General features: G+C 40.6%; 2 protein-coding genes across 2 annotated transcripts; both read right to left on the reverse strand.

Annotated features, from left to right (window-relative positions):
- Window positions 1–1,648: 1,648 nt before the first annotated feature.
- Window positions 1,649–7,644, reverse strand: Cow (Carrier of Wingless). Its single transcript, XM_053747436.1, has 11 exons — window positions 7,504–7,644; window positions 6,601–6,667; window positions 6,193–6,295; window positions 5,516–5,686; window positions 5,138–5,351; window positions 4,978–5,056; window positions 4,807–4,902; window positions 4,631–4,729; window positions 4,276–4,467; window positions 3,872–4,012; window positions 1,649–3,666 (listed from the first exon to the last, which is right to left on the reverse strand). Exons 1-11 carry the CDS (start codon window positions 7,588–7,590, stop codon window positions 3,560–3,562), a joined length of 1,356 nt encoding a protein of 451 aa, XP_053603411.1. The 5' UTR covers window positions 7,591–7,644; the 3' UTR covers window positions 1,649–3,559.
- A 314-nt stretch (window positions 7,645–7,958) lies between these two features.
- On the reverse strand, window positions 7,959–13,833 carry LOC128671169 (uncharacterized). The gene has a single exon (XM_053747433.2). The coding sequence runs from the start codon at window positions 13,506–13,508 to the stop codon at window positions 8,298–8,300; it is 5,211 nt and encodes a 1,736-aa protein (XP_053603408.1). The 5' UTR covers window positions 13,509–13,833; the 3' UTR covers window positions 7,959–8,297.
- Between the last annotated feature and the right edge of the window lie 333 nt (window positions 13,834–14,166).

The following is a 14,166-nucleotide window of genomic DNA, read 5'->3' on the forward strand; positions in this document are numbered from 1 at the left end:
TTAAGTCTGGGGCCATAAACGACCCAGGCAATTACCGCCCGATCTCTGTATTGCCGGTCATATCTAAAATACTAGAAAAACTATTATATAATCATTTGCTAAATTATCTTGACACTCTCGACTTCCTGTCACCTCGACAATACGGTTTCCGGCCGAAAAGCAACACGACAGCAGCTATAATCGATCTGGTAACAAAGATAAAAGCTAACTTGGACCAGAAAAAGTCTGTTTTGGGTGTTTTTATTGACCTAAAAAAGGCTTTTGATACGGTTAGTCACAATTTACTATTACAAAAGTTAGAATGCATTGGTATAAATGGCGTTGCTCTTAAAATGTTCAAATCGTATCTAACAAATAGGGCACAAATAGTTCAAATTGATAATACTCAAAGTACGGCTCGATTCATTACCCATGGCGTCCCACAGGGTTCCATATTAGGACCACTTTTGTTCCTCATTTATATAAATGATATTCCAAAATTGGGTCTTCATGGTCATGTAACCTTGTATGCGGACGATACATGTCTATTTTATATAGGTAACAGTTTAAATGAAACTACAACACAAGCTCAACAGGATCTTGATAAGTTGTTCGAATGGTTTCAGTTCAATTTATTAACCATCAATATTTCTAAAACAAGTTATATTATATTCAAGACAAAAAATAAAACAATCTCCCCCCATAACTCTCTAAAAATTAATGATACATTTATTGAACAGAAAGCTCACGAGGAATATCTTGGCCTTAGACTTGATAATCATTTAAGATGGGATAAACAAATTTCATACATAAAAAATAAGTTAGCTTCACTTACAGGGTCACTCCGTAGTATAAATGAATGTGTTCCTAGAAAACTCAAGTACAATATATACAACTCGCTCGTAAAGTCCCATTTGTTATATTTAATAGAAATATGGGGTACTGCCGCCAAGACCGGATTACAAGAACTACAAAGAGCCCAAAACAAAGTAATAAAAGCACTATTCTGCTATCCCTACTCAACATCCACCACAAAGATTTTTAAAGAAACAAAATTAATGAACATTCAACAACTTTATCGTTATAATACTTGCATTCTAATTAGGAAGATACTAAATAAAAACATGCACACTAGTTTATCGTTTACCCAAAAATCACAACTTACTAAACGCAAATTACGTAGACCAAGTTTACTTGTATTACCAAAGATACGTACCAAGTTGGCGAAAAAAAGCATCACTTTTGAAGGAGCACTCTTGTACAACAAATTACCCTCTAATATAAAAAACGCGGAGTCCTTTCAATGTTTCAAATCACAGCTACACGATTATATTATTCAAATATAACTGTTGCTATTTATCCTGAATAAAATAAATGTATATCGTTGATAAATACTTGTATAATAATAAACCTACATTGACATAAGGTAATAATAAGATTTTCTGTACCTTTTGTTTGCCCATTGTCTAAAATGTTAATGCGGTGACTGCATCCTAGTTTAGTTTAAGTATTGTTAATTCTGTTCTCATGTAAGTGGATTTAATGTAATCTTTTTATGAGAATAAATTCTTTAAACCTAAACCTATTATGTTCGCGAGGTCAAGTTCGCAGCGAACAACTAGTTAAAACGAACGAAGATTACAATAAATGTGGGAAATGAAACGCCCAGTGACATTATCGTAGCTTTATTACAGAACCTATGGTGTTTTAAATTTAAAAAAGTGCAAATGATCCTAACCGTGAGAAGAGGCGCTCTGGGCGCCCCTCGTACAGTGTCATAGACTACAACACATTCGTAATCAAAACGTAAAATATAAGGTACTACTTATCTCTAAAAATACATTTCTAAAATTACACTAGGGTATAGAAGTTGGGAAAAGTCAATATTTTAGTTAATAAAAGACTTGCGAGTCTGTCGGCTGCGAGTTTGCTACAATATCTGCTAAACATCGCTCGACACTTCAAGCAGCCAGCCCTAAAAACCAATTCAGTTTCTCAGCGAAGCTAGAGAGACGTGGAACATTATTATCTCGCTGTTTTGTAAGTATTACAATGTGCTATCAAACAGCAGGTCAATATCCAAGGTCATTACCACTTCTGCTCACTCACAAACAAAGCTAGGTAATAATATAATTTGTACTTGTCTATGCATGCATTTTGCTGCCGCAGAGGTGGGTATTTCTTGCGTTCTTAAATAATAAAGTAAGTAGCTATTACATGTCTACGTAGGATTAACTTGTAATATAAAATATTCATAAGCTTAGTCGTTATAACCGAGTTATATACGTTAGTAAGGATACACTGTACATCAGCAACAACAACGTTAATAAATCTAAGACCGCACCGGTCTGTATGTACCGCATACACTCGTGGTGACGTAGTCTCGGCGTGGGCGCCGCGGTGGCTTTCAACAATAGTGTACGAATTCATGAAGTAACTTATTTATTATTACAAATTTTATGGTCTTTTTCTCTATAACTTCACAATCTTTACCACAACTAATAAGTAACCCCGTTAGTAAAAAAGTTAAAACATGTTGCATAAATATGTTTTGTCACTATCACACTATAATATTTGAAATTGGCAGAAAGAGGCAAAACATATTTTAGCCTAAAATGTGTATGTTTTATCTTTTTTAAATTACAGGGTAAACCACTGAAACACTTTTATAATCACTAAGTAATTTCCATTTATTTAGTTATCTATCATGGCCCCGTAAAGCCTGTTGATTTTCAAATATTAATTATTTCACATCGCCGTTTCCTACATAAAAAATAATTGAACCTGGTTTTACTTTGACGAGCCAACACTCGCACTCACGTCACCCATTTCGTTCTAAAGGACGGTTATGTAAAACTATAACTTTTTAGGCCTTATCTTTAGGCAATTTAGAAAGAATACACTTCCAGAAAAGTTTCTTCCATAATATTTAGATCGATAAGATTTGAACAATTTGTTGATTCCTAAATATTGAGTGTGAACCAAATAATGACATCAAAAGTAATTGTCTAAGATGGCCTCAAATTATATGATTAGTTTTAGGTATGCATTTATCTCATTTCATTTGATACACCTAAGGGTAAAATGAGATCACCTCACTTGGTATTCGGTCTTGACATCTATATATCAGTTCACGTTAAGGCTACCATCCCTGAACCGATCTCTCCCTTGTCACTGATACGTTGTACTCTATACTATATATAGGTATTCATCGTCAAAATGACCGAATTAGTTGTATCGTTCTAGATCCTAAGGATTACGTAATCACGGTAATCATATTTACTGTGACGTTGTAGTCGTCGTTCTAAAACTGCAATTCTCTATCGGTTCCTTCACCTCTATTACACTTCAGGCGGTCGCGATCGCTTTTATAGCACATACCTAGAGATACGAGTTTGTTAATTTGAAATTGCCTAAAATCACAGGGTTTCGGTATTACAATTTTTTTCAGAAATGTACCTACCTATGTAAAATGTTTAAATATCGATGTTAAAATAATTAAAAAATCGTGCCCGTCGTCTGTGAATTCGAAAATGAATCTGAGTCACGAAGCAAACCCGTCCCCTCCTCCCTCTCTCCTCTAGAAGCGCAGGTCGCGGTCGCCGCTGCCGGCCGCGTCCTCGTCGTCGTCCGGCGCGCCCGCCTCCGCCGTCTCGTTGCTCAGCGCCGACGGCGACGGCGCCTCGCCTGCAACGGGACGGGGATTGAGTGCGTTGCAGCCTGGCGATCGACTATATCGGTGTAATATGAAATGACAATTTTCAGGTATAGTATATAGAAGTGGCTACATATGAAGTGCAGCGATCGTCTTTGAAACTCGGTCGTATCGTGTTCCTCGAGGCGGTGAGGTGTAGGTGTAGGTGTAGGTGTAGGGAGGTAGTAGTGGCAGTACCGGGACAGGCAGGCGCGCCCTTGCCGCGCGAGCCCGGGCGCTCGGCGCCGTGCGCGTCCACGCACCAGCACACGCCCAGCGCCGCGTGGCACTGCCGCGGCCGGTAGTAGCCGCGCGCGTCGCACGACGGCACGTACGCTCCTGCATCACAGACAAGCATCTCCACTCACTACGGAACTCTTTCTTCTCCCTTCTCCGCTATATCGTCGACGATCTCGTCGAGATAAACTATACCTCATACTTGCTACTTTAAGTATTTTACAAAAATACACAAATAATAAACTGTATACGAAACTTAAGCTCGATCGATTGAAGATATCTGCTTCAAATTAAATAATTCCTCCCAAATATTTGTCATAAAGACATTGCAAATGGAATAAAAGCTTGTGAGGAAATATAATCACCAGGATGCGGGTCGGGATGAGCCCTGGCAAGCGCGATGCAAGGCCGCGCGGCGCGCCGCAGACAGCCGCACCACGCGCCGCGCGACACCCCGCCCGCCTCAGCCCCGCCACCACCCCGGCCCCCGCTCCCGCCCCCGCCGCCGCCGCACGACGCCAGGAACGGCCGCAGGCAGCGCTCGCGTTCATCGTGCCCTACACAACAGACTAATCTCAAAAAAGCAACGCAAATAAAATAATTCGTAGCCCCAGACAGCACGTACTGACAGAAATAAATTAGTATTTTATTGCAAGCAAAAAACCTGAGCTTTACTGCAATTGTCTACATTGTTTTTGTATTGTTTCATAAACATCTTACTAAGTGAGTATAGGTTTGCAGCGGAAAGAAATCCATCCCTGTCAGTGTCCAGGTGCGAGAACATCCAGCGCACCTCCGGCTTGCAGTCGTCCGGGAAACCTGCAACCGACAAATATTCTCTTTGAAGTTTTTTACCGGTGAGAACTTACACGATTATTTATGTGAACGAGCCCGACCTTCTTCAGGTGCCGTGGTTGCCCCAGCTTCCTCCATTAAGACGGAAAACCAATCCAGCAATCGGTTTGCCATTTTGTCAAGTGCACATCCCTCCCCTGAAAATTAAAAAAGAAATACTGTAAATAAATTTCTAATACCATCGGATATTTTACGGTCAAACTATATGTCACCTTGGTTAAGACGTCGCCTATATGATCGCTCTGGAAGAACTTCATTGTGACCAGAGTCCGATTTCCGTCGTCTCCAATCCTGGTATACATAAAATAGCAAAATGAATGTATGTCTTTCATCAATAACCTATATTCGCGCAAGTAAGAGATATATAGTTACATAATCGTAGTCATCATTGACGGTGACGGGTCTGGAGCGAGAATAGCTGCGGGCGCGCGTCTTGCAGGGACAGAAGCCGCGGCAGGCGGGCCTCACGGGCGCCGCCGGCCGCCGCACGCAGTTGTGCAGGTCCAGGCGACACAGCGACGAGTACGTGCGGTTGTCCGACCCGCACAGGAAGCGCGCGCGCACGCGCCCCGGGCACCCTACACATCTGCACCGACGCGCAAATACCATTATGCCAGTGTTTAATGCCATTTTAAGTGGAATGAGAAAAAATTGTGGACATTTGTCAAAGTAAGTTATACATTGATTGAATATTCGGTAAGACTGCTTATATAAAAGCTTTATATGACCGTGTTATGTTCTAACTTATACCTTTCGGGCTTGGGTTCAGGATCGGGCGCGTCGGGCTCGGGCGGGTCAACGCGAGCACCGCCGTCGTAAAACACATCGTCGTCTCCGTCGCGCGACCACGACGACGCTGCGTTTGATGCACCGTCTTCTTCCCATATGCTTTTCGCCGTTGTTGAAGTTACAATCACGTCACTGAAAAAAAGTTTTGTGGTGTAGTTGTCAATCAACTTTATTTTGAACAAAAGAGCCCAAACGCATTAAATACCTACAAAACAACAACTTAATAAGATTTCCTAGAAAATAACTGAATGTTCTGTCTACCTGACAGTAGACGTTAAAATAAGAGACAGATTAATGAAAATAACCAGCCAAGTACGTGTCGGGGCTCGCACAGTATAGGATTCTGTACTTTACCAAAACAACCAAACAAGTGCGAGTCGGAATTACTGACCAAGAATTATGTACCAATACCACCAGTTTTATACTTAGTAGCATACAGTTGGACTATTATTCGTAAACTTAGAAAGCCAACTTAGATGTGATAGTTTTCGTTCTATTAATTTTTCGTTATAAATATAAGAGAGTACTAATAACGTAACGTTTGAATTCTTTACAACATCCGTTTCGTTGGTAGAGGGGGGGGGCTTTTTGAACGCTAAGTATTGTTAATTTCACGTTATAAAATTAATATTACTCACCCCCTACGCAACACTTCTTTTTTGTTGATGCAGAGTGCGGTGAAGGCGTCGCGCAGCAAGCACACCTCGCGTTTCTTACATACCAACGACTGGCAAAGAGAATCTGCAATATTATATCATTTAAAGTAGGTATTTCATTCCTTCAAATAAACTAATTATTTTTATCAGAACTTACTTAATCCAATCGTTTCTTGAGAGGCTGACTTGGTCACTTTTTACTACCTTTTCACTTGGTCACTTTTTTTTTTATTAAGTACTTACAATAGGCAAGTAAGTAGTATTTTAAATTATTTTTTTACTTTTGTTAGGAATAGAATATATTTACTTAAGGCTTTCAAATTTTTTTACTACATTAAATAAATAATAGTACCTATGTAGATGCAGACACTAACACGTAGTGGTACTCACTGTGAGGGTCGTAGATATAGCGCCGCGGACGTCTTGCGTGCGCTGCTCCTGGATTCGCGTTGGCGTCCTACAACCGAAACCATACAAAACAAAGGTAATTAGGTTTTGAATTTGGTAGCGGCATCTCCAAGATAGAGATCGTGCTCTATGTGTGCGAATACAAATTCGGTCTTCGCCGGCCTATTCAGTTGCATAACCACTAGCAACAACATATCAATTAGGTGTGGTTGTGGATTAGGTTTCTTTCTGAAAAGTTGTGTAAGTGAAGGGAAATGGGCTGTATAATTTATTAACTGCGTGTGTAACGTTGGTCCTGCGCGCAGAACGTCTTTTGCATTATTCACGGTTAACCTTCGCATTGAGCACCTACCTAATGATGAAAGCTTTGTGGCCATACATAACACAGCGGTTACACCCAAGTGTACACCTACGGGCACTGGTACATTTGACCTATAGATACATTGTATTTGATTAAGTAAAATAGGTAGGTACAACTTGCAATGTAGATAAGACATGAAATTCCTCGTGGATCGATTGATCAACCTACGCGATCGAACTACGCAGCCAAAGGGATTATACGGAACACAGATCCGTGTTCCATGGTCAGTTGACTAGAGGATTAATACGGTATAGCCATCTTTCTGACATTACAGTTAATGTCATAAAGAATTGCACCTACATTCGGTATGTTACCTATTCATTTAAGGGCTTGTGTGTATTGGCAGTCACAATCACAACACCTTATACATATATAAAATGACGAAAAAATGCTACCAAATTTGTAAAAGACAAAATGGCATCAGAAATTCGTATAGCTATACAATAGTCGGACAGAAATCGTTTGAGCAGCCTTCCATATTGGCCTGCGAGCGCAGGGGACGCGGGGAGGCGCGGGTCGCTCACCGCATCGTCGTCGAACTCGAAGTCCTGATCGCGCGCCGCGGCCACCGCCAGCGCGGCCGCCGCCGCCAGCCACACTCGCGCGCGCATCTCCAACAAGCAGCCTCACTCCCGCGGCCGGGAGAGCGCACTGACGCCGTCGCCGCGCGCCAGCCCGCGCCTGCGCCCTGCGAACCTCTCTCCTCCGCCCGCGGCGCCCGAGGACCTCCCATTTCTGCAAGCAAGCCTAGTCGCGGTGTCGCGACGTGACCGACCTTTTTGACTGCCGCATACTTGACATTGTTAGTAAACAATCTGGAATATTTATCCACCTCAGATCTCAGACCTGTGTATCACCCTGTTATTCATAAACGAGTCAAAACATAGCATAGGTACTAAGTTAAAATAAGTTTTATCTCTTTCTGTCTGTTTAGGTGATAAGGTTCAAACTAGATTGAGTGGTTTTGGAAAGCAGTAACAAGCGTCTGTTCTCAATGAATTATATTTGCAACTGAACCTATGTTGTCTATGCTAGTACATTTTAAATACGAGGCTTATGAGCCGAACATGCCGCCCACCAAAAGGGCTTATAGACCTTTTAAAATAAAAATATATAACATGCATTGAATAAAGCTGACTACAACAGAATTATTTACTATGAAATAACTGAGTGTCATACTAAACGGAAATTTAACTAGTAAAATCTAAATTCACAATAATATCACACTTGAGATGGAATCTGTATGTAAGCATTGTCAAGTTAAAAATACTAGTTACAATTTCAATGAGTGAAATTTTGACAATTATAACAAACACAATCATGCACTATTCAGACAAGGTAATTCTAATTCTGATTTCAAAGGGATTGGACAAAGTTTGGAAATCGATCTCTTTACAATATTATTTCCGCTTTTGATGCTATACACCCTGGTAAGTCCATCCAAGCCGGGATGTTTCTGGACTACTCTCCCCAAATGCCATTTTCCGGGTGGTAGGCCATCAGTTTTTATCAAGACAATCTGACCCACGTCAAACTCAGTCTGTTTGGTCATCCATTTCGGCCTTTGTTGAAGTCTGGTGAGATATTCTTCTTGCCAGCGACGCCAAAAATTGGAAACCAATTTCTGGGTGTGCTGCCAGCGTGAGAGGCTACTGGCAGATATGTCCTTGAAGCTTGGTGATGGTATGGAAACCAATGGTTCTCCGATAAGGAAATGTCCGGGGGTAAGTATGTCTAAATTGGTTACATCGGAATTATCGACGGGGTATAGCGGTCGTGAGTTGAGGCACGATTCGACTTGGCAGAGAACTGTTGACATCTCTTCGAAGGTCAAGTGTGTAGTCAAGATTCTCTTTAAATGATATTTCATTGAGCGCACACCTGCTTCACACAATCCTGAGAAGTTTGGACTATAGGCCGGTACAAAATGCCATTGTGTTCCTTCGGATGACAGTTTGTCGTATATTTCTTCACCGAATTCTAGTTGAGCTTCCTTAAATGTTTCAGCTAGCTCCTTATTAGCACCAATGAAGTTTCTGCCCTGGTCACTCCATAAATCAGTGCATCGACCGCGCCGTGCCACGAATCTTCTGAATGCTCCAAGGAATGCCTTCGTAGTGAGATCTCCCACAAGTTCTAAGTGTATCGCCTTGGTTGCCATACAAACAAAAATAGCAATATATGATTTTGTGGTTTTTGCTCCTCTTCCTCTGGATATCAAGACATCATAAGGCCCGGCAAAATCAACGCCACTATGAAGAAATGGACGCGCTGGAGTCACTCGTACCTTAGGCAGTTCACCCATCAGTTGTGTTTGAGCCTTAGCGTTTAATTTTGCACAAACTACGCATCGATGTAAATAGGTTTTAACTAAGTTCTTTGCTTTCAGGATCCAATATCTAGACCTCAGGTAATTTAACATCAGCTGTATGCCGCCGTGGAGAGTTCTTTTGTGAGCTTCTGCAATAATTAACGAGGTAAAATTGTTTTTATTATCCAAAATTATAGGATGTTTCTGCTCGTGATCTAATGTTGAATACTTTATTCTTCCGCCCACCCTGAGAATATTTTCCGAGTCTAGATATGGATTTAGTGCCTTTAATAAACTTCTGTTCTTAACTCTTTTCCTTTCCTTCAAATCTGTTATTTCTTCCATAAATATTTGTCTTTGTATCAACCTTACGCAAATCTTTAGTGCAATTTCCATTTCTTCTGTGGTTATTTGTGAGTCTATAGCTGTACTTCCTATTCTTTTATGTGTTAGAAATCTCTTTGCATAAGTAATTGTCCTCAATAGTTCGTTTAAATCTCTAAAATTTTCAAACTCTTTAGTAATTGAATCAGCTTCACCTTCGTCTACATTCAGGTAAGTATGAACAGTTTTCTTCCTTTCTAGTACCATGTTTTCGTTTATTAATGTGTCCAGGTTTATTTTCCTGTGTTGCAGATGTTCCGGACCGTGCCACCAGAGAGTACAGTTCATCAGTTCAGATACCAGAATTCCTCTCGACGCGATATCTGCAGGGTTTTGTTGTGACTTTATATGATGCCATTTGTTTCCGATATTGTCAAGTATGGTGATTATCCTGTTGCGAACGAAGGTCTGCCATCTATTCGGGTCTCCCTGTAGCCATGACAGTACAATTGTGGAATCAGTCCAACAAAATATCTGGTTGGTTGGTATACCCATTGCTTCGCTTATTTGCCTTAAGAGTTTTGACAGGAGAACAGCACCACACAATTCCAATCTCGGGAGAGACAAAGCCTTGATAGGTGCCACCTTTGTTCTGGCTGCAATTATATTAGTTTTATATTCACCATTCTCATCTTGAACTCTCAGGTAAGCTACGGCTCCATATGCCTTTTCGGAAGCATCGCAATAACCATGTATGGTAAGTTCATTTTCATTCTTATCAGTGACTCCTATCCATCTTTTTATTTTTATCAAATTAACGTCCTTGAGACTTTCTCGTATTTTTAACCATTCTTCTTTAGTTGCAGGATCTATCTCTTCATCCCAGCCCATTTTCTGCAACCACAGTTTTTGGATTATTAGTTTTGCAGGTACTAGTGCAGCAGCAAGCCAGCCAAGGGGGTCGTATAATCGTTGAACTTCAGAAAGTATATTTCTCTTCGTGACTACTTCAGGTAAATCAGGTAAGTTTAAATGATATTCTAATTCATCCTTTCCCATATTCCAGGATAAACCCAATGTCTTTATCAAGCCATCAAGCTTTATATTCATTGTAACATGTGAGCTGAGTTCATCTGGATTAAATTGTTTAAGAAACTCGGAGCTATTCGATGCCCATTTTTGTAAAACAAAACCTCCCTTTCTCAAAATACTGCTCACAGTCTTGGCTATCTCAACTGATTCTTCAACTGTATCTTTAGAGCACATGAGATCGTCCATAAAAAAGTCCTTTTTTATTGTTTCAGCAGCAGCCTCATGATCTGTCCCTTCGTCATTAGCCAACTGATGAAGGGTTCGGACAGCAAGATAGGGGGCACTTGCTGTGCCAAATGTGACTCGGAGGAGACGATATTCTTTGATTGGATCATTGCTACTATTACGCCAAAGAATTCTTTGGTAATCTGCATCTTCCCTTGCAACCAGAACTTGAAGATACATTTTTTGAATGTCTGCAGTGAATGCTATCTTCTTCATGCGCCATCTTAGAACCAAAGATCGAACGTCATCTTGTAGTTGAGGCCCCACTAGTAACTCATCGTTAAGGGATATATTATTGGTGCCCTTGTGCGAGGCATCAAATACTGGTCTTATCTTGGTACTCTCACTGGATTCTTTAAACACCGCATGATGTGGTAAGTATACAGCTGGTATGTCAATCTCAGATTCTTTAACTTCTTCCATGTATTTCAGTGTATTATATTCATTTATTGCCTTGGTGTACTCTTCTCTGAAGTGTTCATTCCCTTTAAATCTTCTTTCTAGTTGCAATAATCTCTTCATAGCTCCTACCTTCGTGTTTCCTTCCGGAGATTGTGGATTATCTACCTTGAATGGAAGTTTAACTATGTAACGCCCAGTTTTATCTCTTGTATGTGTGTTATTGTATATTCTCTCGCATTCTTCTTCTTCTTTGGTAAGTATGCTCTTGGTGTCTGTGTCGACTTCCCATAGTATCTTCAACATGTCGTCTAGATTGCACTGGTGATGCATCACAATCATTTTTGTCTCTGAAGAGTGTGCTTGTACTTTTCCAAACAGGATCCAACCCAAGCTTGTATTATGGGCACATGGAGAGCCAGGTGGACCTTTCAGAATCTCCGATTTCATGATTTGGGCACAAACTTCTACGCCTAGCACCATGTCTACTCGCCCTGGTGAGTGAAAACTAGGATCGGCCAGGGTGAGACCTCGTAAGTGTGGCCAGGTGTGTGTGTTGATTGTAATTGTATTGGATGGTAGCTGCGATGTTAACCTTGTAGGCATGACATAAGTGTCCACGGTGAGGGTAAATTCCTTGTCGTGTCTAGACTGTATACGAATTCGTACCATCTGCTCAACTGTAGTCTTCGTATTGCCAACACCAGTGATGGTTCCTTTTATGGGAATTCTCTTTAGTTTCAGGAGTTGCGCAGCTCGTTCAGTAATGAAGTTGCCTTGTGAGCCATTATCAACTAAGGCGCGCAATATTGTAGTATGTCCTCTATCATCGTTAACTATGACCGTTGCTGTGGCGAGCAAGGCCGTGGATTTCTCTGATACGAAATGCGTTGATATTGCGACCTCGGGTTCAATCTCTGTTGCATGACTTAGCTCCTCCTCTACATGACTGTGATGGGCACTGTCTGACTGACCGTCTCTGCTCGGTTGATGTAACAATGTGTGATGGCGACGGTTGCACTTCCTGCAGGACATTCTATTGCGGCATTTTCTTACTGCATGTCCTGGAGTCAGACAGTTAAAACAGAGCTTGTTACTTTGTACGTATTGACTTCTTTCAGGTAGTTGCATCTGCACAAACTTAACGCAACGGCATAAAGCATGATTTTCCGAACACATGATGCATGATTTCTCTGATGTAGATGTAGGTGACTCTGTAGACACATGGAATGCTCGTTCTCTCGTATTCTTAGCAGTAGACGGTGCGACTAGCTCCAACGTCCGAAATTTGGACTCCAAAAATTTATTCAAATCACTCCACTTCGATAGCTCTTCTCTATTTTCGGTAAGTGCAAATTCTTCCCACTCCTTGTGTGACTCTGGGTCCAGTTTCTGTACAACCAGAAAGACGATTAAAGGATCCCAAGAGCCGGTAGTAATATCAAGATTTTGCAGACTATTTAAAATTTCGTTCGTAGTGTCTAATAGGCTCTTGAGTTGTGAAGCAGTTTGTGTAGAACATTTCTTTTGCATAAAAAATCGCTTCAGTAATGAATTCACTATTAAACGTTTGTTGCCATACCGTCGTTGTAATGCTTCCCATGCCAGTGCATAATTTGTATCCGTGATTTGTATGTGCCTAAGTAATGCAGCTGCTTCGCTCGTGATGCTGGTCTTCAAGTAATGAAGCTTTTGAACGTTGGTGAGTGACGAATTATTGTGCACGAGTGATATGTACAAGTCTTTATAGGTGGGCCATTCTTCATAATTGCCGGAGAAAACAGGTAACTCAATGCGTGGTAATTTTACTTGTGTTTGCTTTTCCGTAGATACAGATACGACGGGGTTTGACATTCGATCTGACGTCACTACTATTTCGAACTGAGATAGCATGTCCTTAAGATCGGCGAGCATGTCGTGGTATAAATCTTCAACCGTATAGTAATCTTCATTTATAAAATACGTAAGTGCGCCACGTTGCTCGCGAGGTATTATCTTCACCAATTCTATATGAGACCTTTTGAATGTACTCCAATATTCTTCGATACTCTGTATACGTGTTTGTATATAACCCTTGGTAAGTCTTTGTTTGGGGCATTTCTTCAAATTAACCTTAGCTTTCTTGAGTAAATCCGTCATTTCTTGTAGTACACTGCATATGTCTTCCTTATTAGTCATAGTTCGTCACTTTGTATTTTTAAATCCAGTCAATACGTATTACAAATGTCTTTAAAACCACAAACTTCAAACGATTTTCTAAGTGATATTATCGTAATAAGTTGAATTCACTTAAAAGATGTGCACCAATCCATAGATATCAATAGCCGAAGTACTTGCGTCCATTGTTCTCACGGCAAGGGTCAGCCGGTTGCTACCTGCTCGGATGCGGCTCGATGGACCATATGTTTAGGTGATAAGGTTCAAACTAGATTGAGTGGTTTTGGAAAGCAGTAACAAGCGTCTGTTCTCAATGAATTATATTTGCAACTGAACCTATGTTGTCTATGCTAGTACATTTTAAATACGAGGCTTATGAGCCGAACACTGTCAATTTTAAATAGGTATTATTTAATGTGAAAATGACAAAACATAGGTAAGTAAGTAGGTACTTAGGTATTTTAAATTTGTGAAGTGTGTAAAATGCTGGATTCCCGAACCACATTAAAATGGTAATTCGATGCAAAACCTACCTAAGTCGGTTCTTTTGTATTTTAATTTAATAATACTAGTTCCTGTATAGTAGGTATATACTTACTATCAATTATTATTATTACTTATTACCAAAGAAGTGCGCCGCTTCACTTTTTATTCACTTGCACTTCCTAGAGAATAGGTA

This window comes from Plodia interpunctella, chromosome 7, assembly GCF_027563975.2.
Source record: "Plodia interpunctella isolate USDA-ARS_2022_Savannah chromosome 7, ilPloInte3.2, whole genome shotgun sequence".
NCBI lineage: Eukaryota > Metazoa > Arthropoda > Insecta > Lepidoptera > Pyralidae > Plodia > Plodia interpunctella.

Coding starts and splice junctions, on each gene's coding strand:
- Cow (XM_053747436.1), bottom strand. CDS start 7,590: ATGCGCGCGCGAGTGTGGCTGGCGGCGGCGGCCGCGCTGGCGGTGGCC. Junction 5,687..6,192: donor AAAGAAGTGTTGCGTAGGGG/GTGAGTAATATT, acceptor ACTTTTTTTCAG/TGACGTGATTGTAACTTCAA. Junction 4,730..4,806: donor AACCACGGCACCTGAAGAAG/GTCGGGCTCGTT, acceptor TGTCGGTTGCAG/GTTTCCCGGACGACTGCAAG.
- LOC128671169 (XM_053747433.2), bottom strand. CDS start 13,508: ATGACTAATAAGGAAGACATATGCAGTGTACTACAAGAAATGACGGAT.